Source organism: Acytostelium subglobosum (assembly GCF_000787575.1).
Source record: "Acytostelium subglobosum LB1 DNA, scaffold: scaffold3, whole genome shotgun sequence".
NCBI classification, from domain to species: Eukaryota; Evosea; class Eumycetozoa; order Acytosteliales; family Acytosteliaceae; genus Acytostelium; species Acytostelium subglobosum.
In genome coordinates this window covers 2,899-28,999 of record NW_012236529.1, presented here as the reverse complement: position 1 = coordinate 28,999, position 26,101 = coordinate 2,899, and the positions used below count along the sequence as shown (strand labels likewise).

The 26,101-nt window shown below is 43.6% G+C and overlaps 16 protein-coding genes across 16 annotated transcripts; 8 read left to right on the top strand and 8 right to left on the bottom strand.

The window, feature by feature from the left end:
* Window positions 1-986: 986 nt before the first annotated feature.
* Window positions 987-1,774, top strand: SAMD00019534_014820 (hypothetical protein; the record flags this gene model as incomplete). The annotated part of the gene is made up of 2 exons (XM_012902073.1): window positions 987-1,220; window positions 1,289-1,774. 2 exons carry the CDS (start codon window positions 987-989, stop codon window positions 1,772-1,774), a joined length of 720 nt encoding a protein of 239 aa, XP_012757527.1.
* Window positions 1,775-1,835: 61 nt separating this feature from the next.
* Window positions 1,836-3,072, top strand: SAMD00019534_014810 (hypothetical protein; the record flags this gene model as incomplete). The annotated part of the gene is made up of 4 exons (XM_012902072.1): window positions 1,836-1,844; window positions 1,988-2,164; window positions 2,246-2,434; window positions 2,500-3,072. 4 exons carry the CDS (start codon window positions 1,836-1,838, stop codon window positions 3,070-3,072), a joined length of 948 nt encoding a protein of 315 aa, XP_012757526.1.
* A 424-nt stretch (window positions 3,073-3,496) lies between these two features.
* SAMD00019534_014800 (hypothetical protein) lies at window positions 3,497-3,775 on the bottom strand (the record flags this gene model as incomplete). Its single annotated transcript, XM_012902071.1, has 1 exon — window positions 3,497-3,775. The coding sequence occupies one exon, from the start codon at window positions 3,773-3,775 to the stop codon at window positions 3,497-3,499; it is 279 nt and encodes a 92-aa protein (XP_012757525.1).
* A 144-nt stretch (window positions 3,776-3,919) lies between these two features.
* On the top strand, window positions 3,920-6,073 carry SAMD00019534_014790 (hypothetical protein; the record flags this gene model as incomplete). The annotated part of the gene is made up of 1 exon (XM_012902070.1): window positions 3,920-6,073. The coding sequence occupies one exon, from the start codon at window positions 3,920-3,922 to the stop codon at window positions 6,071-6,073; it is 2,154 nt and encodes a 717-aa protein (XP_012757524.1).
* A 669-nt stretch (window positions 6,074-6,742) lies between these two features.
* On the bottom strand, window positions 6,743-8,040 carry SAMD00019534_014780 (hypothetical protein; the record flags this gene model as incomplete). Its single annotated transcript, XM_012902069.1, has 4 exons — window positions 6,743-7,030; window positions 7,115-7,228; window positions 7,330-7,508; window positions 7,590-8,040. Coding segments are annotated over 4 exons (1,032 nt in total), but the record flags the coding sequence as incomplete, so codon positions are not given.
* Window positions 7,760-8,134, top strand: SAMD00019534_014770 (hypothetical protein; the record flags this gene model as incomplete). Its single annotated transcript, XM_012902068.1, has 1 exon — window positions 7,760-8,134. One exon carries the CDS (start codon window positions 7,760-7,762, stop codon window positions 8,132-8,134), a length of 375 nt encoding a protein of 124 aa, XP_012757522.1.
* Window positions 8,135-8,231: 97 nt separating this feature from the next.
* Window positions 8,232-9,402, bottom strand: SAMD00019534_014760 (hypothetical protein; the record flags this gene model as incomplete). The annotated part of the gene is made up of 3 exons (XM_012902067.1): window positions 8,232-8,475; window positions 8,554-8,637; window positions 8,711-9,402. 3 exons carry the CDS (start codon window positions 9,400-9,402, stop codon window positions 8,232-8,234), a joined length of 1,020 nt encoding a protein of 339 aa, XP_012757521.1.
* Window positions 9,403-9,706: 304 nt separating this feature from the next.
* SAMD00019534_014750 (hypothetical protein) lies at window positions 9,707-12,093 on the bottom strand (the record flags this gene model as incomplete). The annotated part of the gene is made up of 6 exons (XM_012902066.1): window positions 9,707-10,081; window positions 10,156-10,270; window positions 10,339-11,164; window positions 11,273-11,396; window positions 11,462-11,869; window positions 11,944-12,093. The coding sequence occupies 6 exons, from the start codon at window positions 12,091-12,093 to the stop codon at window positions 9,707-9,709; spliced, it is 1,998 nt and encodes a 665-aa protein (XP_012757520.1).
* Window positions 12,094-12,255: 162 nt separating this feature from the next.
* Window positions 12,256-13,393, top strand: SAMD00019534_014740 (hypothetical protein; the record flags this gene model as incomplete). The annotated part of the gene is made up of 3 exons (XM_012902065.1): window positions 12,256-12,420; window positions 12,495-13,020; window positions 13,092-13,393. The coding sequence occupies 3 exons, from the start codon at window positions 12,256-12,258 to the stop codon at window positions 13,391-13,393; spliced, it is 993 nt and encodes a 330-aa protein (XP_012757519.1).
* A 108-nt stretch (window positions 13,394-13,501) lies between these two features.
* Window positions 13,502-15,223, bottom strand: SAMD00019534_014730 (hypothetical protein; the record flags this gene model as incomplete). The annotated part of the gene is made up of 4 exons (XM_012902064.1): window positions 13,502-13,655; window positions 13,792-14,527; window positions 14,603-14,706; window positions 14,787-15,223. 4 exons carry the CDS (start codon window positions 15,221-15,223, stop codon window positions 13,502-13,504), a joined length of 1,431 nt encoding a protein of 476 aa, XP_012757518.1.
* Window positions 15,224-15,846: 623 nt separating this feature from the next.
* SAMD00019534_014720 (hypothetical protein) lies at window positions 15,847-16,233 on the top strand (the record flags this gene model as incomplete). Its single annotated transcript, XM_012902063.1, has 3 exons — window positions 15,847-15,851; window positions 15,967-16,068; window positions 16,152-16,233. Coding segments are annotated over 3 exons (189 nt in total), but the record flags the coding sequence as incomplete, so codon positions are not given.
* A 158-nt stretch (window positions 16,234-16,391) lies between these two features.
* SAMD00019534_014710 (hypothetical protein) lies at window positions 16,392-17,987 on the bottom strand (the record flags this gene model as incomplete). Its single annotated transcript, XM_012902062.1, has 4 exons — window positions 16,392-16,618; window positions 16,706-17,168; window positions 17,233-17,472; window positions 17,535-17,987. 4 exons carry the CDS (start codon window positions 17,985-17,987, stop codon window positions 16,392-16,394), a joined length of 1,383 nt encoding a protein of 460 aa, XP_012757516.1.
* A 1,261-nt stretch (window positions 17,988-19,248) lies between these two features.
* Window positions 19,249-20,508, top strand: SAMD00019534_014700 (hypothetical protein; the record flags this gene model as incomplete). The annotated part of the gene is made up of 5 exons (XM_012902061.1): window positions 19,249-19,251; window positions 19,368-19,589; window positions 19,667-19,798; window positions 19,875-20,015; window positions 20,095-20,508. Coding segments are annotated over 5 exons (912 nt in total), but the record flags the coding sequence as incomplete, so codon positions are not given.
* A 439-nt stretch (window positions 20,509-20,947) lies between these two features.
* SAMD00019534_014690 (hypothetical protein) lies at window positions 20,948-21,842 on the bottom strand (the record flags this gene model as incomplete). The annotated part of the gene is made up of 3 exons (XM_012902060.1): window positions 20,948-21,203; window positions 21,276-21,683; window positions 21,760-21,842. 3 exons carry the CDS (start codon window positions 21,840-21,842, stop codon window positions 20,948-20,950), a joined length of 747 nt encoding a protein of 248 aa, XP_012757514.1.
* Window positions 21,843-22,055: 213 nt separating this feature from the next.
* On the bottom strand, window positions 22,056-24,313 carry SAMD00019534_014680 (hypothetical protein; the record flags this gene model as incomplete). The annotated part of the gene is made up of 4 exons (XM_012902059.1): window positions 22,056-22,216; window positions 22,309-23,381; window positions 23,445-23,908; window positions 23,993-24,313. 4 exons carry the CDS (start codon window positions 24,311-24,313, stop codon window positions 22,056-22,058), a joined length of 2,019 nt encoding a protein of 672 aa, XP_012757513.1.
* Window positions 24,314-25,401: 1,088 nt separating this feature from the next.
* Window positions 25,402-25,899, top strand: SAMD00019534_014670 (hypothetical protein; the record flags this gene model as incomplete). The annotated part of the gene is made up of 1 exon (XM_012902058.1): window positions 25,402-25,899. The coding sequence occupies one exon, from the start codon at window positions 25,402-25,404 to the stop codon at window positions 25,897-25,899; it is 498 nt and encodes a 165-aa protein (XP_012757512.1).
* Window positions 25,900-26,101: the final 202 nt, after the last annotated feature.

The following is a 26,101-nucleotide window of genomic DNA, read 5'->3' as shown; positions in this document are numbered from 1 at the left end:
AGATATCCAAAACAGCCATGGAACCAACACAATCACTCACACTGAGTCTACAACCCAGTCATCATCAAGCCAAATGGTGACAGATAGACCCAACATCATGCGCAACATCAAGAACTTCTTTGGTTTGTAATAAACAACAACAATTATTACCCGTTTATGTCTATCTATCAGTCATTGTCCTATGAATTTGACCCATAAAGAAATTACCCCCCGAAATTCTTGTTACCTCAGGTGGGTGTCAGTGTTGTTGATTATGAACACCTGGATTCCTTCCAATGCGAATGACGATGAAGGCAATGAAATTGATTCAAAAAGCTTGGTGGTAAGTTTGTTTGGAGGAAGAGCACCAAAAGAGAGACTTTGATTGAATACCTCTTGGGAGTTGACTCCTCCCATTGCCACTATTAAAAGAGGTAGAATGGACAACAGTGAATAGGTCTTCATTATTTGTTTGATTGAAAGATAGATAGATAGATTGATTGATTGATTGTGATAATAAAGTTATTGTAGAGTGCTACTCCCAAGATGGAATTTAACCAACCTACTTGTAAATAAATATCTCATAAAAATCTTGATTTCGAGCTTACCTCGGTGTTTTGGTCAAAACCCTACTGAAACTTGATAAAACAGGTTTAGTGTTCTTGTTTGGCAAGTCGCCTATTCCTTGGAAGTTACAATTTATTAAGAGGTGTCTTGTGCACCCCTCTTGGCACGCGTCGCCTTTACCATGTAACAGAACCTGCTGGGTTCGGATGTAGGTGTGACAAACTTCTGCTGCGTTAGACAGTGCTTCAACCAAGCTCTTCCTCTATGTTTGATCATTTAGCTAACCCAATCACATCACATAGTTCATAACTACTTCCAACAATGAAGCTTGCAGCACTACTTCTGTTCTGCAGCCTATTCTTGGTGGGCACCCTTACTCTCCACTGCCCGGACTTTAACCCCAACTCTGCCCCCAAGCCTGTGAGAGAATATGGTGGACCATGTTGCTGCACTCTTCATCGAAAGCGGACCAGACCTCACGCATCATAGACTATTGCTATCTCGCCCTCAATGGTGTTCAAGAATGCAAGAAGTACACCGGCGTCAATCCCAGCAAGATCCCAAAGACCTTGATCACCCTTTCCAATACTATCAACTCTGGCAAAACGGACGCCGTTGTCTTTGCCGACTACAAAGCTTCCAACCCCAAGAACCGTCTCTTCTCACACCAGAGAGTGAGTATACTTTCCAATAGTCTCCATGGAAATCCAATATCTAACTATCTCATCCACCTGACAAACAGTTGTTCCTCTACCATATCGACGGCCAGTACAAGAGCGATCCAAATGTTGCATCTTCCTTCAAGGATGGGGCGTTTGTCGTGGCACATTCTATTCCAAAGCTTCACAATAGTGATGTGTCCATCCTCTCCCAGCACCTGGTCTGTTTCTCTTTGAGTACCCAAACAGAAGGTAACAGCTCTCTTTGTAGTTTGTCCAAGTTTCATCTAACAATATGTCAGTTCTTTGTAGTCAAGAAGTATGTCGATTTGCTATACATGGCCGTACCTTTCCAACGCCCCAGCTCCCTCAATGGCATCCTGATCCAAGCCAAGCTGGTGACATCGGCAGACTTTGCCAACAACCGGTGCAGTTTCGCAGATTTTGGCAAAATATTCAAGCAGTCTCGCGTCAATCCAAAGTCCCCTGCAGCGCCAGCCAATTTCTTCATGAAGCTCTATTCCGATGACAAGACAGAGGACGCCTTCTATGATATGACCGAGAAATGAGTCTCGTTCAACGAGTTTGTGTTCACCTCTGGGAAATCCACCATCGGGAAGTTCGATATCCATGCATTTGGTAAGTAGACCATCCAGGTGTTGAAGCATGGTGCAGACTTGGTCTAACATCTATCCCAACCAGCCAACAGACCACATTCCAACATCTTCCGGGATGGCAACTACTTTGACACAGTGGACTCAAAATCCAAAGTGCCATCCAAGAAATCAACTTCAGTCGTAGTCCACGGAGCCACCCAGCTGGGCAACGACCTTATCCGCAAGCAGAATAACTTTGAGAAGAAGGATCTTGAGGGCTCTCACTTCCTTCCAACCTTCGGACTGGACGCATTCACAATTGTTTCGAGGATCAAGGGCATCCCATTCAAGGTCATCAGCCATGTACGTGAAGTGAGCTGGGCATTAAGGGTGTCGCCAATCCAACTAACCAAACCTTCTTCTTCCTCCACTCTTCCGGTGTAGAACTCAGACGAGAACATTGGCTCCTTTGCAGTAGGCAAAGACCTCTACGTAGCCAACTTCATCTGGCCAGACAAAACCAACATCCACGAGAAGATAGCATGGTACGAGGGATCTGGCAGTACCGACTTCGTCCTATGCTTTGGAGACTCCAACCGACAAAAGTCCCAGCTATCTCATCTTGGGAAAATGGTAAGAATAATCTCACAGACTGACATATGGTACCATTGTACTGACCTTCTAATGGACACTTTTAGATATGCCTGTACAATGTCCCTAAATTGATCCAGGTAATCAACAATAGGAAACCATCCTTGATCGCCAACAACTTTCAGTGCGATAAGTCGACCAAGCTGGACCCAAATTGGTCGACCAAGAAGAAGGGGACCACTCCAGCCAGCAAGCCAGCACCTTGTGACGCCGTCATGATAACAATCCAGAAAGATCGAGCAGATTGGCATCTCAACCTGAACAATCAGCGAGGATTCCACTTCTTAACGACAGATGGCAACCCAATTGACCCAGATCCATCCCCCAAGACAGCCTCCTCCAGCTCTGCAAAGAAAACAATGTTGATGCAGACCTCTTCCAATGTCAAGTATTGGCAGCCACCAGCCCAGAGACCCGAGCCATCAGAGGATAAAGAAGATGTTGACCAACTCTCCACCATCAGCCACGACACTCGCATCAACATAGCCAAGAGGGAATTCATGGCGATCTACTTGAACAAGAAGGTGAAGAATTTACCATACTCCTATTTGTCTCTGGCGAACTTCTATTGCCCTCAGAGCCCACAGTGCACCCAAACACTGCGTACACCGTATGACTGACTGCTCCAACAGAGACTGGCAACCAACTGACACCCGACCCTACCTTACTTATCTAGTTGACGAACAATTCGCCTCAAAAGGACTTCATTGTCTATCGGAAAGAGGGGCTCCTCTCCATCGCCCTCTATTGTCAAGTATGCAATGAGAAGATGAACAAGAACAAGAACGAGAACAAGAAGCAGATCTACTATTTCTCCTATGTCAATGGAGAGATCCTGGCATCAACAAACTGTGGCCGACGCAGTCTCTGCCGACACAGACGTGAGCCCAATGGAGCTCTTGGGACCTCAAAGACAGGAAATGCAGATTGTCGAGGTATCAATCAGTAACCTTCTCATGGATGACCCGGATTGGATGCCAGAGCATCACAACCTTGCGGATTGGTGGCACAACTTGGAGCGTAACCAAAACCATTGACATAGGCTCACAAGGCCGTTACAGTCGAAGTCGTCTGGAAGAAGCCAAGGGCTGTGGTGGTGAGCGAGGTGAGTGGGTTCTGGTACTTGGAGACTACCTTGGAATGTGAGACTTGGAGTGTAACAGCGCCAAATTGACCAGATCCTATACCGTATGGGTATGGGAGGAAGTAGTTGAGGTTGACTGATCCGGTGGTCTCGGCAAAGTAGAGACCGAACCAGGTAGTGGCAAGGATGTTGCCAGTGAATGTCCAGACGGGCACCTGACGTGTTGTGTTGAATATCATGGCTCTTGTCCACTACAACGACGTCATCGATGTAAAATCGTGGTCTCACCTCAAATCATCGATCAAACACCAATAAACGACCATTCATTCATCACACTCACAGATACAGATACAGATACAGCACACCTTAACTCTCTTATGACTATGGATGCCTCCTTCCAGACTCTGTGGAGGAACAGTGTCATTAGAGGAGAGGTCATCCGCCAGATCCGTCAGATCCATGTCGTCCTGATGCGCGCCGACAAGAAGCCGCTGACACGCATTCTGCCCGGCGAGCAGATCGATAAGGACCGATGCCTGCTGACAATGCTGCGCTTCGGCAGGACCGACCTTTTCATGAAGCACTTTGACCCCTTTGTTCTGGCGATGCGCCACATACATCGCATCCCGCTGAGCACTCGCTTCCTGCTCAAGAGGGCAATTGAACTCAACAACATCGATGTGGCTCGTCATCTGCTCCAATTCAATCGCAACAACGGTCTCTCTCACGACAGTGTCGCCCTCATTGAGGGCGGCATGTTGGTCGAGGAAGTCGCCCAGGAGGATCGACATGAAATGCTCGCTCTCCTCTTGTCAGAATGCGACAACAACAATCAGCTAAGCACGATCAGGCTTCGAGACATGTACCACCAGTGCCGGTCGTATAAGATGCTCGAGACAATCCACTTGCAACGACATCGTTTCAGGAGCGACGATATCGACTGTCCATTCTTCATTGACAGTCAGGTTACGGACAACTTGACATGTGAAGAGCTTCCATCGTTTCTCGATCTTCTGCACTCGGACCCTGGCCCCTTCTCGGACTGTATCCTCAAGACCATGGTTCGCTTGATGAAAGATCCTTGCCTCCTCAAGTCTCTCATTCAACAACCCACTTTGGAGCAGCAGTTCATCGACGACTCTTTGAGCAGTGACTCCTTCAAAGACATTGATGGAGTACTAGTCCAGGCCTACCAATGCCATGATAGTCTGGACTTTGTGCAAAGATACCGTGAGCATCTCTCAGTCGACCTCTTGTACCGCGCAGCAGCGATTCATGGCGACCTTCCGCTCGCTCATTGGACTCACACGTACCGCCACCAGGCGCTGGAGTTTGGTGACCAAGTCGCCATGGCATTGGAGCATGGACATCTTGACGTCGCGCTCTACCTTCTTGACAATGTCCCTTTGAACAACGACAGTGAACACAGTGATGGCGACGAGACTTGGAGCGTGGGAGAAATCCACGACTCAATCCTCTCAATGGATCTTCTCCAACGACTGGCAAAGTACAACAATGTCCAGTGGACTGTTGCGATTCTCCAGTCTCCTGCTCTGAAGCTGGACATGTTCCAGTTCCTCATGGACTCATTCTTTAAGTACCACGACTTGCAGCACCTCGAAATGACGCATATCAAGGACATCACTTTATTCAAGCATCTCGTACAAGTGTTCAAGGTAGCTGCTCTGACAAACGATGATCTGGTCAAGTTCATTGTCGCCAAGAGAAGCGATATCTTGGAAGCACTGGCTGAGTCTGGATTCCTTGTTGGTCTCGAGGCCATCAAAGAGCTTGAAACAGCAGATGATGTTCGCCTTCTGCTCTCTTCGGGCTGCCTGGAGCCGAGAGTCCGGTACGACTCATTCCCATCGCCTTTGGATCACGTCGTCGCCATTGGCGATCTGTCTCTGGTGATCGACATTCACACACAGTTTGGTCATGTGGACCATATCTCCTCTCCAAATGCGATGGAGTATGCAGCCATGTACAACCTGGATCTTGTTCGCTTCCTTCACAAGCACAGAACAGAAGGCTGCACCAAAGACACTCTCCAAATGGCGGTCAACCATGGCCATATGGACATTGTCCAGTTCCTCATTGACAATCGCACTGAGACCTGGAGATTGTCCAGTCTCTTCATTGGAGTAGAGAATGGACACGTTGACATTGTAGACTTCATCTTGCAATCTAAGGATCTCCAGCTGTCCTGGCCGCGCATTGAGCAATTCTTTGCGTACGCAAGAACAGGACACATGCCTTTGCTGGAGGCATACGTTGACATGGTCACTCGTCAGAGCGATCAAAGAGCCTGTGTCGAGAGACTCTGCTATGGCCATGGAAAGCACCAAATTGCAGGATCGATTGCCAAGGCAATGACCTGTGGTTACCAGGCCTCCGTCTGTCTCCAGTTTATCATCGACCAGCTATTCCTTTCACACCAGGAATTTCTAGACTATGGCGAACTACTCCGGCTCGCATGCGAGCGAGGCCATATCCGCATGATGGAGTACTTTCACAAGATTCCCCAGTGTGAATAACAACCATCCGTTTCATCACGACCTTTTATTGTAGAACAGAAAGAGTAACTTTGAGTGTCAGCTCGTCGTCGCCAGTGGGGAGGGGAGGGGAGGGGAGGTGCGTCGCCATGTAGTACGTCCTACTTGATGGTGGTGACCAGACGCACCTGCTCCGTGAGCGACGCGTACTTTAGCGCGCCACCAGCAGATGGTGGCTGACGAGCGTGAGAAGTCCATGGCAGACGATTGAATCGACGACGCTAGCGCTGCAGGTGAAAGTCGTGGAATCAGTGGCTCGTCTCTGTCTGAGTGTGCTGGTTCGGGGGGCATCGCCGTCTGTTGTGATGCATCGCCGCCGCCGCCGCCCGCAGCGGCGTTGTAGTCGGCGTTAAGGGTCGACGACTGATGGCATCGACGTACAGTCTGTCTCATAAGTCTTCGAACACGTGGTTAAGCCAGGTTGTCATTGCTATAACTTCTCATGGTTTAGGATTTAAGATAGTTAGAACAGTGCGATGGATAGAGCTTCAAGCGTAGTATTTGTTGGTATCAATTGGAATAATGGTGGACAAAGGAAGAAATATTAAACAGGTCGCCCACTGTGTTTGGGGTGTTAATACACATGACTGGAGTTGACTGGCAGACAACATTACCAACTGTGTCCTATTCCTTGGAAGTTACAATTTATTAAGAGGTGTCTTGTGCACCCCTCTTGGCACGCGTCGCCTTTACCATGTAACAGAACCTGCTGGGTTCGGATGTAGGTGTGACAAACTTCTGCTGCGTTAGACAGTGCTTCAACCATCCGAATTTAACAATGGTTGCCTCTCCATCAATAAAGTACTTGTTGATGTCTTCCTGCTGAAGCTCTTCAATAGCCAAGAACAATGCAGGTTTTGTAATGACCCTTGTATCGAAACCGACAATCTGGGCACCGTGGAAATGCATCTCCTTCTCCACTTCTGCTCTTAGTATGTTCTGTGTGTACAACATTGGAGTTAGACAAAACAGTGTGGCGATATGTTGTGGATTATCTCCAACAACAACAACAGAAACACTTACATATTTTTCCAGATCCGTTCCTTTTGAAGGAAAGATCGAGAGTGCCTTATAGTAGTTCAACTTCTTTAGTCTGTGTTTGTATTGATCGTATGGCAAAGGTTGACCTGAGGATATCTATATTAATGGTTGTTGTTGGTGAGGTGGTAATCGTTAGCGACGTTTTGTTCCCTTGGATGTCATTGATGGATGGATGGATGGATGGATTGGTGACATACGTTTGCCAAAGAGTCAATTATCCATGATTTCTTGATGTACAGTATGGACTTTTGATAAATGGTTGGAAGTTGGCTTGAGAGCTGTAGTTGGTCCGGTATGATATATAGAATTGCAAAGTTGTTTAACAATGATTCAACTACCATGCCTCCATGTTCGGTGATCATTCGTTTCAGTTCGTCTAGTATGTATGTATGTATGATGCAATAGTGTCAGATGATGGTTTGACTGTCCAGATTGGTTCGGTTGATTGAATCATTACCTTGGTCACTGAGTGATGGTGACAGATGGAAATAGAGTCGATTGAATAATAAAGTTGGTCGATGTAAAGTCATTGTCTTGGTAGTCGTACTTGTCGTTGAGGTGATTGGTAAATTCATTCGCAGCTCTCTATCCATGTTATCCTGTTTCCTTGTCTTTATCAGAGTCTGGATGACTTTCTTCTTTGACTTTGTCTTTCTTGCCCCAGCCTTTCTCTTTGTCTTCTTTGGTACAGGACTCGACATCCTTGTCCTCATCCTGGTCGAAGGCCTCGTTGTCGTCGTCGTCGTCGTCGTCGTCGTCGTCGTAGTTCTCGTACTGGATGGGGGATTGTATGGTGATGGGAGAGCGCTTGGTGGTGGCTGTGAAGATGGTGATAGTTGTGAGAATGAGAATGGAAAGGTTTCCTCCTCATCCTCCTCCAGTGTGCCCTCTTGTAGGTTGGTGTTCATTGGACTCGGGTCCGGTTGCGATATCGATGTATTAGGAATTATGAGGTTTGAAATAGATGATGGTTTGAATGTTGTTTCCAGGGGAGGTGGCTGAGAGTGCGATTGAACATGTTCGTCTGATTGATCATTCATTGAACTTCCTCCATGTTTGGTTGACTTTGATGTCTGGAGCACTGAGGAAGGAGTCACTGTTAGACGTGCCGTTGATAGATACTACATGACAATGCAAACATACATTGGAAGTAAAAGGAGTTGCCTTTGATAGAGATGTGATCACCACTCTTGAGGAGTGTCAGATGATTGATGACCATGTTGTTCACCTTTGTCGATGTACTGGACAACGCCTCTATAGACATAACACCTGGCTTATGATAGGCTATAACAGCATAGGTCTTGCGATGCTTGTCCACAATCTCCAAGTCGTTGATCTTCTTACTTTTGTTGTGAACGTGGATGGATTCTGTTAGACTACCACACTGACGACGTTGTGATGACACAACCATCTATACTTACCCTCCAATAGAGTAGTTCTTCTTGCATATCAGGTGATCTGCACTCTGTGGATTATTCAGGGGTATCAGCTTTGCATAAGCATTGCTACGTGTGACATAGGTTAGTTCAGATGATTAATCAACATATATGTTGTTCGCAAACTTGTTGTATCACTTACAGGGAGCGTTTGGTTGGTGTGTCTGCTGAGCTCATCTTGAAACTCTTATATGGACTCTGTAGGATAGTGTCGTCATCCGAGAGAGTTGGTGATGATGGACGACCTCTTGAAGGGTTATGTTGCTGGTCAAACTGTCCACCTGTTGGTGGTGATGATGATGTGAAGTTTGCATTGGATCCATTGTCTGTATTGAATAACTTTGGTATCTGCTGCTGTTGCTGCTGCACAGGTCGAGTGTTTGTGGTTGATGTGGAGGTTGGTGATGGGGTATCATCGCTGCTGTCTTCATTCTCTGATACAAGGTAGTGATATGGATGTGCTCGTGCAGGAGAATGAAAGAATGATGTTCGTGTACCCTGCTGCTGCTGCTGCCGTTGTTGATGTAGTGTTGATGATTGTGGCGATGACATCTCAGTAGGTTGTGAGCTTGAGTATTGCTTGGTCCTTGGAGATTGTGAGCAATTGTTACTTGGTGTCTTGGATTGTGGGGCAACGCGCACTATCTTCTCCAAGGTAGTGGACAATGCAGCAGGCTGTGACGATGACCAGGGTGATGCATCACCACTGTGATGTTTGACAGGTGCTGATCGTCCATTGATGCTTGACGCAAGCTTAGTGCTCTCAAGTAGTCTGAGCTGCAATTGCTGATTGATGCCAGCAGCAGTGAATGAATTAGATCTCTTCTTATTCATTCCCGTGGTGGCGAGCACTATCTTGGCACCTTCGCGAGTTGTGAGGTCCTATACTCCTCGAACTCGATATATATCGATCTATCTCTATTATTCTTATATGAGTAAGATATCTCTTGACAATCAAAGTATGTTGTTTGTAGGAATGAGTGATTGACAACACCAACAACACACAAAGCACTGTGTTTGATTGACAACACGTGATAATTGATCGATACGAGACATACACTTCAAACATTACTCGTTTTACGATCAAATTGAACTTCCATTAGATAATACAAAACTATTATTATTCTTTATATTAAGTTTATAAGTTGTTCTTGATATCACCATCATAGATTACAGTTGACTTTAGCTTGCCATTGTGATTTGGTGTAACACTAAAGTAGCTGTTAGACACTGGCGTTGTTGGAACTGAACTTGCGGTAGGTCGGTATGGCGATGCCGGTGGAGTCTGCAACTGGATATTCTTGGTGGGTGTTGACATTGGTGTGTTTGCTGGTGTTGCTGCTGGCTCAATACTGTTGTTGATATTGGTATTGATGCCTGCTCCACCCTCACCTGCCTCCTTCAACAAGAACTCGATCCACATATCAGTTAATGATTTCTCTCCTTGCTGCTCTGGAGTTGTTCCATTTCCAAAGAATGGTATTAGTGACCATTGTCTTTTGGCTAATCCAATCTGTAAATAGTGAAGGGGGTAATAATAATTATTAGTTGGTTGTTGTTGGATGTCACATGACAGTACACACATACAGTTATCTTATCCTCATCATTAAAGTTCAATATCTTTGCAATCAGCTCTAGTACATCTGACTTCTTATTGCCCTTGACATTGAAGTATGTTAAGAACAGTTTGCTTACAATCCTCCTACAGTGCACCAGAATAAAATATCAGTATTGGGATAACATTATGCTTGTTGATCAAAGATTACATACTTATCTACTGATTCTTGTTCCTGTAGACACAGGTCACTTAGACGATTGATGTTCCTGTCGAATGCAACCTTCAGTGGCTCAATGTCTGAACGTAGTGTTTGGTACTCCTGCTCCTTGATTGAGATCCTGTGCGTCAGCTCTGTGATTGTGTTTTGTGCCTGCTGATATGTTTGTTGAAGTTGTTCCAAAGCCTGTCTGTCCTGTTGAAGACGATTGATCTCTTGTTGTGAAGCCTTGATCTTCTGATTGGCAGATACCAACTCGGTCTGGATGGCTGCCTCTTGGTCCGCCTGGAACTGTTCCAGCACCGACTGCAGATTGTTGAGGGCAGTGGTGGTGCGTCTTAGCTCCTCCTCCTTCTCATCCAACTCGTGTTGCAGTTTATCGCTGCTCTGCTCGTCTGACCTGATGCTCTTGTTCAGTTCGATCATGTGATTCAGTTGGTTCTGTAGACTGGTGATCTTCTCCTCATTCTCCAAATCAGTTATTGTGTGATTCTCCTCCACCTCCATCAGGTACTGACGTAGCCTCGCCAGCTCCTTTGTTGACTTTTTCAATTGTTCGTTGAGTGTGTCTATGGAACCAACATCAGTCGCTGAAGGTGATTCAGTCCCAACCTTGTTCTTTGTCTCTTTCTTGACCTCGTTCTTCTGTTGTCCAGATGTGAGAATATCCAATGTGGCAGACAAGTATTGAACAGGGTCCAGTGAGTTGACAGTTGCTGTCTGGTCATCAGTGTTGTGTTTCTTTAGTATATCTATAACTTTAGTTGATTGCTCAAGTAAACGTTGATTCTCCTTCTTTAGAACTTCCTGCTCTTCTTCAACTGTGTGTCACATGAGGCGGGCAATTAGGATCAATGATGATGATGATGATGATGATAATCTCTCAGTGACTCAATGATATCTCAACATTGAGATGTACACACACATACACTTCTCATTAGCCAGGTCATTCTCCTGTAACAGATTCTCTATCCTCTGAGTTAACTTGTGTATCTTCTCTTGATGTAATTGTTGCATTGTTGATATCTGAGTATGGTAGTTATCGCTCTGTGTCTATATGTCTGCATATGTTAGAGGGTAATGTCAATGTTTGCAACATTGTCAAGTGATCATCATACCTTGAGCTGCAGCTTCAATTCATTGATGTCCATATTGTCAGCGTCCCTGTGAGGATGATCTTCGTCAAAGACCAACTGTTGATCATTCTCCATTGTGATACCGAGGGCAGAGTTTGAGTGACCATTCAGATGATGGTGATTGCCAACGACACTGTCCGTAGCAGTGTCAGTCTGAATGTTCCCAGTACTGCTGCTGCTGCTATTGATACTGTTTGTCGTTGGTTGTGGCGAGATGGTTGGTGATATGAGAGACTGCTTGAGGTTGTCATTGATTCGTCGCAGTTCATTCATCTCTGTCTCCTTCTCTGATATCAATACACTGAACTCTTTAGTGATGCTAGCCACCCTGCCCTCTGACTCTAGCACTTTGCTCTCCAACTCTGCAACGTCACTCTTATACTTATTAACCTGTAGTATATGATAGATATCAATGTCAGATGGTGTTGCTGTAGTTATTGGACCATCGTTAATAATGACCATACCTCTGCACGTAGCATTACAATCTGTTCCTCTGTATCTTGATCATCTTGGTCGATGTTTGGATCATAGTCAGGATCGTCATTAGTGATGACATCCTTGATCTGAGTGATCTGCTCACTGAATGAGCTTAACCATCCACCTCCTTTGCTCATTATTGTTAACAAATGTATCTGTTGTGTCTGACTGTGAAGTTTGAATAAAAGTGAGCTCCAAAACAGACTGTTTTTCAAAGTTCACCTACTTTTTTGAGGGGGATGAGATAACAACAAAACGAAAGGCCTTGCCTACAAATAATAGATATATATAAAGCAGCTATGTTTACTCCAAGTAAGAAGACGATTGAGGAAGGTGATAGGGTTGTTGTATACTTCAACCGTGATAGGATGTCACTGGTTCACATCAAATCAGGTCAAACATTTAACAGCAAGTTTGGTAACTTTCATCACAAGAGATTGATAGGTTGTGATTATGGCTCAAAGGTAAATCATCATTCGATTACCTCTACCTACTGTTACTAGTTACTAACATTGTGTGATTGATCATCAACGAAAAGGTTGCCTCTGAGGATGGAACAGGATTCATGCATATACTTAGATTGACACCCGAGCTTTGGTCATTGACACTGGATCATCGCACACAGATCCTATTCAATCTCGACATCAGTGCCGTCATCTTTAATCTAGAGGTACGCAATGGCAGCAAGGTGGTGGAGTCTGGCACTGGCAGTGGCTCCCTCTCAACATCTTTTGCGAGAACAATTGCCCCATTGGGTCATCTGTACACGTTTGAGTTCCACGGAGAGAGAGCAAAGCATGCTCAAAAAGACTTTGCTGACAATGGTATCGATAAGTACATCACAGTGACACACCGCGATGTCTGTAAGCTTGGATTCCAGCTGCCTGAAGAAACCGATATGATTGGACACATCGATGCAGTCTTTCTTGACCTGCCCTCCCCGTGGGAGGCCATTGATCATGCCATCGCAGTGATGAGAGAAGGTGGAATGTTGTGCTCATTCTCTCCATGTATCGAGCAGGTACAAGCGGTCTGTCTCAAGTTGGATCAATCAGACTTTGAAGGTGAGTGATGATCACGTGATATTACATGTTAATCGATCACACAGTACTGACTCAAACCGACTACACAACAGAAATCAAAACAATTGAAGTGTTGATGAGGAACTACGATGTTAGAGTGCAGGAGGACGAAGAACTCTTCCTGAACAATCCATACAAGACATTTGAAAGCAAACAACAACAGCTGCAACAACAAGGAGACGATAACAAATCACAGGTTAGAAAGAGAAAGAAATGGGAGAGTGGAACTGTGGAGTCATTCGAAGTTGGTTGCATCCAAGGTGAGATGAACAACAAACTGATGATGAAGCCACAGACAATGGAAAGAGGTCATACAGGTTATCTTACATTTGCCAGATGGATGCCAAAGATATAAATTATATAAACCGTATCTCTTACTCCTGTTGACGACAACAACCAACTACATGTTATTGTCTACATTGTATAAGATAATAATAGTGGTACGTTACTTGTATTTATTTATTTAGAGCTCATCGTGATGGACTTTGTTCTTCTTGACGGTGACGGTCTCCTCCTCCTCGACAGCCTTTTGGATTGGCTTGCTGATGTTGATGGTCTGGGTGGTGTGCTCCTTGACAAACTCGATCATGGATTCGAGGTCACGTTGTGACTCAAAGCTGATTGGGTTGGCCTTGTCGTTGGCCTTGAAGAACAGGATGGTTGGGAATCCCTTGATTCCAAGGGCGGGTGGAACGTCGTTGGCAGTGGCATCAATCTTGGCAATGACAACGTGGGTGGCCTCGGTGAARGTACTGGCCAAGCTCCTCATAGATTGGCTCCAGCTTCTTGCAGTGACCGCACCATGGTGCGTAGAACTCGACCAAAACGTCCTTGGTCTCGTCGAGGATGATCTCCTTGTAGGTTTTTCCAACGACAACCTTGACTGGTCCGCTATTGTCGGCTGGGATCTTCTCGGACTTGACGTGTGGCTCCAACTTGTTGTCGTTAAAGTCCTGGACGAACTGGGCAACAGTCTCGGCGGTGAACTCTGCACTCTCTGGGTGGATGTACTTGAGTCCCTTGGCGTTGACCTCAACGGCAATAGCTGGGACGACATCACCAGTCAAACCAAGGTACTTGGCCTGCTGTGGGTATCTGGCATTGTTGACGTAGCAGAAGGCGACCTTGCCTCTGTTGGCGGTGGCAGTCTTGCGAACCATCTCCAAGGTGGCCTTGGTGGCCTCCTCCTCGGATGGGTTGACAAAGACGTAGGCAATGGGCAAACCACAGCCGTCGTACTTCTTGTAGGTGGACTCGTTGATCTCTCCAAGAGTTGGGATGTTGTTGGCACGGATGAAACGGGTCAAGTCCTCAACCTCAAACTCACCGGAGTAGGTGTTGACGGGGGAGTCCTCAAACTTGGTGTACATAACAACGGCTGGGGTCTCCTTGACCTGAGTCTTGGAGAAGTCCTTGTTGACAACAGCGGCAAACTTGACAAACTTCTTGAGTGGTGTGACCAACTTCTTGAAGGTGTTGTATCTGTCATCTAAATAGGATTGAAAAGAAGAGATAATGTATGTTAGTTATTGATCGTAGATAATCTGACAACAATACGACGTACCATGATCATTGTCAAAGAATCCAACAACGAGGGCTGGTGTCTCTGCCTTCAACTTGTCCAACTGCTCCTCAGACTCAACGTTGGTAATTGGTGGAAGAAGCTCACTGTAAGTGGAGAGCGTTATATGAGTTAATAGTTGTCCTTTGCCCCCACTTTTCACAGTGTGTAGCTAGAGTATACTTACGCCAGGGCAGTCTCAGCGATGGCATTGGCATTTCTATCGACCTCCAGTGGCTCTGGAACACCGTTTCTGAAGAGAACCAGGGTTGGGTAGTACTCAACCTTGTTCAACTTGCAGAGGGTTTGCTCGACAGTGCAGTCAACCTTGGTGATGGCAATCTTTGGGTTCTCCTTGAGCTTCTCGGCGGCGGTGGCCCAGTGTGGCTTCAGGGTCTTGCAGTGTCCACACCATGGGGCGTAGAACATCATAAAGACGATATCGTGCTCTGTGACAATCTCGTTAAAGTTGTTCTCGGTGACATTGATGACGTGTGAGATCTCGTTGGTCTCCTCTTCGTCTTGCTCGCCATGAGAGTGACCATGGTCGCCGTGGGCGTTAATTGCAGCAGCGAACAACAGGATTGTTGCCAGCAGGATGCAGGTGGATGTGAATCTAGACATTATCTGTGGATGGATAGACGATAGGTATAAGATTTATGTTGTTGGACCACTACAAAAGATTAAACATAGATTACTAACCTAATTAGTTATAACTAATAAAATATAATCGACAATGAAAGTATGAACTAGTATTGTATGTCCTTTCTTTGTTTAGATAGATAGTTTCAACACACCCAAAGTTTGAAAGTCCAAGGACTTCATTTAAAATCAATTAAAAATAAACTGATGATGACTCGACATCCAATTTTGATTGGATAATGACAGTCATAGGTTAGACATCAGGCGACATACATCGGACTGTTAATATATATATATATATATATATATATATATATATAAAAATGTCAAACATATATTTCTAGAACACTTCTTGATAGTCTAATAATAGTATCTCATAAATAAAATAAAACTGAACTTCAAAGTCAACTAAATAAATAAAAGGTCAAACTTCACTAAACTGGTGGTGAGTCGTCGATCATGCTGGCTTTGAAGCCTTGCCCACACACTAGTGTTGAATTGAATGCATCTGACATAACATCAATTTCAATCACTCAATACATTTATTGTACATATATATATAAATCAAGTTATATAACTTAACCAACTAAAACAGACACAAGATAATGAAGTATGTGTGTTTCAAACATAGATCACCATCGATCCCTCCTGGATGATACCACAAAACAATGCGTATTGTTTGATTCTTATACAATCACTAACACCTCGTCATTTATGTTTATTAGGCGCACTAATGCCCCAGCCAACAGAGCACCAGCCACCGTTAACAAGGGTGGAATGGGTAACCTCCTTCGCTTTTACTCCGAGGATGCCATCGGTTTGAAGGTGTAAGAATACAACATGATGATGATGATGATGTTGATCAGCAAGTTATTCATGTCCGTACTGACCACTTCTTCTCTCTCTTTAGTGGACCACAAGCTGTTTTAGTTGCTAGTTTAATATTCATTGGATTCGTTATTCTATTGCACATCTGGGGCAAGTACACCAGATAAAGTTGGATTATTGCGCCCTACTAGTAACAATAAAGATATGTTTTATAATAGTCATCGACTGTGTAGGACTCTCTCTCTCCTCTTGTACCTTTTGGAATGAACGATTGATTATATGTACAGTTTATTGGGCATCACTGGAAACTTCAGCATCATCATCAACGTTTCCTGAGGAATATGTTCTTGAAGTTCTTGATTAAGCCCTTTGACTTGGTTTGGATTGAACTACCACTGTTACTACCAACAGCAGCAGCAGCAGCAGCAGCGCTACTTCTGACTGTGTCCTGGTTCTCTTCCTGTTGGGGAGCCAAATTGAGACTCACGCGTGGCAAAGATGTCGTTGACAGAGACCTCTGGCACATGATACGCTCAGCTTTGTGAACAACTGTTGTGGTTGTTGTTGATTGGTCACTACCATAGGTGGCATCGAATGGGTTTGGTTTCTTGATCGTAGTGGACCTCACCATCATACTCTTTGGCCTTATGGCCTTGTCATTCTCCATGTCACGAAGGTTGTCCAGATGGGCCTGCTTGAACATTGTCATAAAGTTATGGAGCAATGAGAAGAACTCTTCTGGAGAGGAATAATCCTCAACGTAGTACTTCATCACGGTGTCATATAGCTGCTCAACACCTCGGATGATATTGGCAGCATCCCTCAAGTGGTCCAGTCTTGACTTTATAAACTGGTTCATCTTGGTGGTGAAGGTATCCATTCCGACGGTTGACTGTTGCCTCTCCACCTCCTTCTGAACGGTCATCATGCCTTGTTGTAGTGATACAAGATGGTTGCTCAACTCCTTCCAGTGGATTCGGCTGGCTGCCTCCAATAGCGGATCTGAAGTTATCAATAAGTGTGGATATCTATCACTAACAATCTTGGCAACATAGTTTAAAAGAGTGATGGATTGGTCTAATGACTTGGTGTTGGACAACTTAATAGTTATATTGTTTTAGTATCTTTGTATATGTCCTATTAGTACTAATTATGATACATACTGTTAAGAGACAATTTAGTCTATATCCTGTAGCATTTCCACGCGCTGTTCCAGAGTTCATATAATTGCCAATGTTCAGGATCAGATGTAGAAGCTGCTTTAGGTTGGCAGCCTTTAACAACCACTGGCAACATCTCTCAACTAATCTTGAACCATTTATGATCTCCTCAAATAAGCTATCAAATGATTGTTTATATTGAATACAATTCAATCTCTCCCTTATCTTTGGTACCTTTAGCATCTATAGAGTAGTAGTGGAATGTTAGATAATGAATCACCTATATCAAATAAGTAAATACATACCTCTACCAAGAACTGATCTACGGGTGATAGTATATTCTTGCTACCAGTATAAGATTGTAGAAGTTGCTCTTCATCCGAGGTTGGAGCACATTTGATCAAGGCAGTCACCAGCTCTTTGTTCAGATGTTCATCGCTCATTGAGTTTATAATGTCAACTACCCATGGACCAGTTAGCTTGTATTTTGATAGTAGAACTCCAATGTTGTTGGATCTTCTCATATCTACAATGGTAATCTTATCTTGGTTCCTCAAAGTTGAATGAGTGCCGGTCCTCGACATGTTTGTCTTTGAACAAAACAATCTGTCAAGTATCTGTTTGTTGAAATCCAACTTGATCGACTCCTCTGAGACATCCCATACAGTTTTGCGAGTGTTGGCTGCTGGTACTTTGGACCAGTGCAGTTGCTTCAAAGGGGACAGTTTGGGGGCATCTGGATGACCGCTTGGGATCATTAATGAGTAGGATCTTGATTTCCCATTGCTTGTGGGAGGTAGAGGAGGTGGTGGGGGTAGATCATTGTATGTTGTGGAGAGCTTGGTAGTTGGTTGGACTGGTTTGGTTTCAATAATAATAGACTGAGAGCATAATTATAAGTCAATATTTAAATATTATTCAAATTATTATTATGATAAATTATTATTTAACTTACTTCATTTAATGAATGTAATAATTCTTCAATTGGAAAGTTCTCAACATTGATTTGGGCAGTGATTTGAGGGGAAACAACTGAGACTGAAGAGGTTTCTGTTAGAGTACTATCCTCAGGCTCAAGTGATGAAGTAGTACTACTAAAATCTAAACATTCGGACATATTTAAAGGAGACTCCATTCGAGAATAATTAATTAATTATTGATTGTGGATATTAGTGGATAATAGTTGATTGAATGATTGGAACTGTGAATACCAAGGTGTAGTCAAATAGTGGAGAGTGTTTGGCCTTTCGCCTCGAGGCGTTGACCTTAACACATATTTAATCAATCAATCATTAACTCCTTTTAACACATTTAAATGAACAGTAGGGTACTAGTGTATTTAGTAAAGTTGTGGTTTAGCAATGTGAGTATGTGATCTCGATCAACGAATACACATGACAGATTTGATCAAAATGCTATCTGTCGTGTGTTCATATATCACCTTTGGTTTTGTTCTTTCCCAAAAAGGTGTGACGATTGAAACCTATCTGTGTCAATCAATTATTATTACACACACTAGCTCTCATCACGTGTTGATGTGGGTACCTCGATTGATTGATTGATTCAATGTGTGGGATGACAATCTTCTGTTGGCACAAAGGGGTTGTGTTTGATTAGGCCTGACAAGACTGTTCATTACCCTAACGTTTGAATACCTTTTGCAGCTGGTTTGAAACTCCAACCGGTCAGACTTTTTAAATAGCTGTATTTACAGTGATGATTACTCAGTCATAACTGTACAAACATACATACAGTGATGATTAGATTAAGTTATAAATAAGTTAAAGTATTGATAACAATGAAATGTGTTAAGGCGCTTTGACCTTTGTCCCGAACTGTTGGATTCGATTTGAATGATTTGATTGGATTGATTGAAAATAAAAATAATTTGTTCAGTGTGTCCGAACCAAAATTGGAACGGAATCGCGATAAGTAAGATCAGGGGACTAACTTTCATCATTCATTGTAACAATACGAACAGTAACATTATTTATACATTGACTCATTATCTACCTACGAATGGTATGTGGTGTAATGGATCACATATGTGATACAAACGACACCTGCGTGTCGAACTCACTCACTAATATGAGAGGCAACTACAAACCACCAACTCAAAAACAAACAACAACAAACAGGAACTGATGAGCCAACTTATCCCTTTGGACTACTTCAAGTCCTTGCTGCCAACAGAGTATAACTTGGAAACGATAACCAGAGTTGACTTTTCCAAATGGGACTGGAATCAGCTCATCCCATCCAACGACTTTGTCTATCAGGAGGGCGTGACACCTTTCTCCAACAAGAACTTTATCTTTATGTGCATTGCTGTCTACCTCTCGATCATTTATGGTACCAAGGTATATATGACTTATGACTAATAAAACCACCATCTGATGTGGCCATTCACTTACCACCAGTCCACAAACACCACTAGCTGCTTCTGAGCAACCCAAAGACCAGGGGCTTTAACCTGCGTTGGTTCTCTGCCATTCACAACCTAATCCTTTGCGTTTGGTCATTGGTCATGTGTGTTGGAATCACCTATGATGCATTCAACATGGCAATGGTAAGTACACAATCAAAACCCAACAACAAAACATCATGACGTTTGGACAGCACTTCTCACACAACCTTCCTTCCAGAACACTGAGTATGGCATCAATGGTATCTTTTGCTCGCCAAAGTCCAACCCAATCAGCGGCAGAATCTACTACTGGCACTACCTTTACTTTGTCAGCAAGTTCTACGAGTTTATTGACACTATCATTATTGTCTTGAAAAAGGTAAGGAGCATCTCATTCGACTTCATCCACCACCACAGACACATCATACTAACAACTGTCTATTCTCATTTGTATTTAGAAACCATTGATCTTCCTCCATATCTGGCATCACTCAATTGTTGTATTGATTGTCTGGACATGGTTGCCTGAGGGTGTGGCCTATGGAAGTGTTGGCTTGTTTGCCAACACTCTAGTTCACGTGTTCATGTACTACTACTACTTCCGCACAACGCTCAATCCTTCGGTGCGCATCTGGTGGAAGAACTACTTGACGTCTGGCCAGCTGTTCCAGTTCACCATGTCCTTTGTACTGTCGGTGCCCTACCTTTTACAGGACCTTGACTTTGGCGTATCGCCCATTGGTCACAAGTGCGTCGGATGGGGTCCCTTCATGTTCACCATGTTCAACAACCTCTTCTTCCTGATCCTGTTCATGAACTTCTATATCAAGACCTACATTGTCAAGGGCAAGCCACAACCCAAGAAGACAAACTAGTGACTGGCGGCGGCCATCCCAAAGTTGATAGTGATCATTAATGATCTCATAGTTATTATTAAATCACTTTAACAGCTCCTTCTCAACTTCTTCATTCATCGACGTTGATAGTTAAAGCTTTGCTCAAACCTATAGGTTTGGATTGGCAACGTTGGTTCTGCTAGTCGTGGTTTTGGCAACTATCCGCTTGAGGCGTAGTGTTGCTGTTATCAATGAGGGAATGAATGCCACGAGTAGTGCCATGACCCAGAGGTGATCCAACAGAGGGAGGTAGGAAATGTCCAATGTCACCTTGAGCAGCGTGAAAGGCTTTTGTAGGCAAGGTGGTGACGCCATTGTAGATTACTGAGGTCGACAACTTTGAACCGGGTTTCGATCATAGGAGATGGATCTTTGGCATATTGTTTGATTGGGACTCAGAAGACTGTTCAGTATCCTAACGTTTGATCACCTTTTGTAGGTAATTCGATAACTCTTCTGCTGGTGACGCATCCATGATCTCAAAGTCCAAATCGCCTTGAACACCATCTGTACTGCCAGACATCCTGCATATTGGGCATGTATTGTTCCTTTCACGCCATTGATTGATGCACTTTGAACAAAAGGCGTGTGCACAAGGTGCAACACAAGTGGCGTCATCCTCAAAGCATATTGGACACTCCCTAGAGTCTGACCAAGTGCCACTCATTTTCCTGTTTTGTAGATGGAGTGATCAGCAGCAATGTCATTGTGCAATAACAACAACAACAACAACAACAACATACATTTGATTGTAAAGTCGGGTAACATCGATACTGTTGTTTGGTCTAGTATCGTCCACTCCTTTCTCTTTGTTTGTGTTCTCTTTCTCCAGTAGATGTGAATCATCACACTTTTCAAAGAGGTCCAGAATAACTCTCTTGAAGTCATAGAATTGGTTGTACTTTAGTACAGTATGACGCTTGTTTGAAGCATCATGCTCTTTCATTTGTTGTTGTTGTAGTTTTGGTTGATGTTGATTTTGCTGTTGTTGTTGTTGTTGATGTTGTTGTTGTTGTTGTTGTTGTTGATTAACTAATGATACTTGTACCCTTACAAAGAGCTTCCATAGAAACTGACCTTCCTTTAGCAAGTCCATCTCTGAAACTGACAGACACATGATCTTTCCATTGGCGTCCGGTAGGGTAAACAGTCTGTATAAGTTGTATCAGTCAAACGATATCCATCGATCAATCACACACAGACTACATTCAGTCGCCAGTGTCTTACATCTTGTTGGCCTCAGCAACATGCTTTATAAACTCCTCGTAGGTGTCTGCTCGAGAAATACTCGCACTATTACTATTACCCATCTCTTACAAACAGATAGGTGAATGAACAATGACAAAAAAAAAAACAAAACCATCAACAGATATTCTTCTATAGTTATTGTTATTATTATTATTATTATTATTTCGTTGAATTGTTATTACTTATTACTTATTATGAAGGTTAATCAAACATTGACTGGTAGCATTGGTGGTAATAAATGGTCACAACCCTGCCAGTTGGGTTATGGATGCCATTTACTCTTGGTCTGAGAGCTTGCCCAATAACTCCAGCACCTCGCTTGACGTATCCAAGAATGCCTTGGCAAACGTTGACTGTCTCTCCTTACATCCCTCAGAGTATACCTTGATACTGTATGCGTCAACTCTCTCCATCAACTCTTTGAACATGTCCTCATCTAAATGTATTTTTTTGGTTGGGTGATTAGTTAGTTAAATCATCTCGTCAATAACTTCTACTACTACTACTACTATTCACTATTACACATACCAGTTCGGTCATCACCTAGACAGAGAACAAAGTCAACAGAGTCTGTGTTGGTAAGTATCTGTTTGACGATGCTTCCCTTGTTAACACCAATAGGTTTGACCTCAATGGCCTTCTTTCCAGGCAGAATGTCCAATGGATACTTGTTGGCCACCAAGTTCAACTGACCCAGCAGCTCCTTGGCTTGGAACTCGCTAAACTCTGGATCAGAGTTTCTGTAGTGCCAAGTCAGGTTGATTTGCTTTTGCTCAACGAACGAGCCCGGTGTCCTGTCTTCGATATCCCTCATAATGTCCAAGACGGTCTCCTTCCACGATAGATCCAAGTTGCCATTCTCTTCCCACGGCTGGTCAATGCCTGGTCTTCTGAGTATGCCTCCATGCTCGCATGACATTCCCACAGGGATGTGGCCCAACCATCCCTCCAATGACTTGCGGTCCCTTCCACTGATGATGTATACAATGTTTCGTTGGTCTTTTGTCAATCTGCTGATGGTGTCGAGCAGTTGTTGAGATGGCGCCGCCAGGTTGGGATGGCGAACCAAGGGAGTCAAAGTGCCATCATAGTCCAAAAAGAATATCCTCTTGCCCTTGGATGTTGAATACGATTGCTTGACCAGCTCCATATTGATCTTGGGAACAAGCACTTCCTCCTCCTGCTTTTCCATTAGCAGAAGCTCCTCTAGGAATCGCCTAGCCCAGAACAGTGTGGTATTGGCCATAACATAGTTAAAGTTGATACTGTGCTTTAGCTGACGCTCCTCTTGCTTCATCTCAAGCGCCTCGAGTATTGCATCGATCATCTCGCTCTTTGAGAAAGGATTGACAATGATCGAACCACCAAGACACCTGGCAGCACCAGTGAACTCACTAAGGATCAACACTCCATGCTTATCCTTCTGTGAGACTACATATTCGTGGGAGGTCAGGTTCATGCCGTCCCTCACTGGGGTGATCAGGGCAATGTCAGCCAGTCTGTACCAGGTGAATAGTTCCTCACATCCAACATTCCTGTTGATGTATTCAATCGGATTGTAGTTTAATGTTCCATACAATCCATTGATCCTTCCAACCATCCTGTTGTTGTTGAATTATTATAAGTATTGTGATATCAATGTTTGTTAAATTAAGAATACATACTCATTGACTGTTTTTAGCAATGCTCTCTGTTCACCAGACTCTATTGATGTGTCCATAGGTGTTTCATATACTTGGATAAAGACCAACTTTCCACGCCAATTGGGATGTGTGTTGAAGAAACTCTCAATGACACTGAGCTTGTGTGGTACTCCTCCAATAGAATCCAAACGATCTCTGGCGATGATCACTTTCTTGCCTTCAAACACTCGACCAAGATCCTCAAGCTTCTGAGTGACGTTGGGTGTGTTCATAATGTCGAGGAACCGGCTAAAGTTCACTCCAATGGGGTATACATTGAGCTTGATAAAGTGAGAGGACGTGCCATTGCCTGGCACCTCAATGCCATCTGCATCCACCTCCAAACTCAAAAGTCGAGCACAACTACTCTTAAAATGTCGAAGGTAGTCAAATGATTGGAACCCTATTAGGTTTGAGCCAAGTATTCCATTCAATAGATCAGTTCTCTGAGTTGGAGTAGATGGAAACAATGTATTGTTGTGGTTAGCGAGTGATGGGAATAAGTCGGTGTGTCTCTATACAAAGCTTACATTTGGGAGAATTCTAAATAGCTCTGACGATGGAAAGGGTGAGTGGAAGAAGAACCCAACGTATGCATTGGGTATCTTTGCCTTGACCATTGATGGCACCAACATGAGATGGTAGTCATGTATCCATATAAAATCGCCCTCTCTCCAGAGCGCAACAATCTTGTCACAAAACATTTGGTTGACCTGTACGTAGTAACTCCACCACTTGGAGTTCAGACGCACCTCTTTCATTTGATAGTGCAGCATCGACCACAACCCGAGTTTACAATAGCCATTGTAGTAGTTCTTGATCTGCTTTCGATCGAGGAAGACAGGATGCATGCAAGGGAACTGTGTGCCAATTGTATCCTCCAATCGAGGAATATCTTCTGGATTAACTTCACAGTATGGCCATCCTATCCAATGGTACTCATCAAACTCTGTAGGTGGAAAGTAAATTAATATTGTGCCTCACCACCAACAACTATGATAAATATAATGCATACTCTTCTCTTTGACCATTGACGAGAGTGCTGAGGACATAGGAAAAGGGTCCCTGGCCTCACTGACCGATAGTTCTCCGTCGACATGAGTTATGGTGAGCGGTAGAGCATTTGAAACAACAATCACTCTATTACATATTTTGGATGTAGTTGTTTGTTCCATCATCTTTGTCCAGCAATATTGTAGAAACAATAGAAACTTTATAAACTAATTATTTATATATATATATATATATATATACATATAATATAAAGTGATTCAAGACTTTGTCAAGTTCAAGATGCAAGGTGTTATGATAATCTCACATCCATGATAATGAGAAGTGTGGATCATAGCTGAGGAGTGAATGAACGAATAGTGTGTGTGTGTGTTGAAGTGTGTGTGTGTGAAGAGAGAGAGAGATGAGAGAGATGAGAGAGATAAGAGAGAGAGTAAGAAAAAGATAGTCTATCCTTCGGTCAAAGAGACTAGACATAGAACATTGTTGTTTTCTACTCCTTTGAGATGTAGATCATCCTTTCACCATAGTAGCTTTGCTCCGCATCAATTCAAAATCGATTTGGTAACGTTTTCTTTCGGATTGATTTTTTTTAATATTTATTTTTGGTTTGATGACCACATACAACAAGATAGAACTTATCTCATTCGTTCACTTATCCAAACCATTTCAACAGTTACACACATACACACAGAAAAAGGTATGCATACTTTATCACATAACAAATAAAACAGAACACCGACAACAAACAGCAAAACAACAACAACAACCTACTGCTGATGCTACAAAAATAGTTATTTTAATATTTTTGTATCATCGAATCAATAACAACATCAACAACATCATCAACACAACAACAACAACAACAACAATTCAATCAACTCACACTTATGATCCCACAACAATCAATTTATAGGTAGTAGAGAAAATGTCTGACACTGAAAACGACACTCAATCCGATGGAGAGCTCGCCGTTGAGGAGTACCAGTCAGGTGGATCCGGAGCCTCGGCCACCTACCCAATGCAATGCTCTGCTTTGAGAAAGAACGGTCACGTCGTCATCAACAAGCGTCCATGCAAGATTGTTGAGATGTCTACCTCAAAGACCGGCAAGCACGGACACGCCAAGGTCAACATCACTGCTATCGACATTTTCACTGGAAAGAAGCTTGAGGAGATCTGCCCATCCACCCACAACATCGATGTTCCACACGTCGCCAGAGCTGAGTACTCCCTCATTGATATTTCTGATGATGGATACCTCACCTTGATGAAGGCTGATGGCTCAATGAAGGAGGATTTGGTCTTGCCGGATGGCGAGCTCGGAGTCGATGTCAAGGCTGCTTTCGGTGGTGGCAAGGAGGTCTTGGTCAGCGTCATCTCTGCCATGGGCGAGGAGTCTGTCATCTCCTTCAAGTTGCAATAAACTAGTTATATCACATTTTCAACTACTAAATATGAACAACTGGTCCTAGAGCACTCAATCTAATATACTGAGTGAGTGTCTATGTCTTTGTCCCTTCATAAACTTATTACCAGTGTGACCCCTCCCAAGCATGGCAATACGATAACGAGCTGAATACCGCCACTCCATATCTCAAAGATTGGTAGTGTCAATAGACAATTTA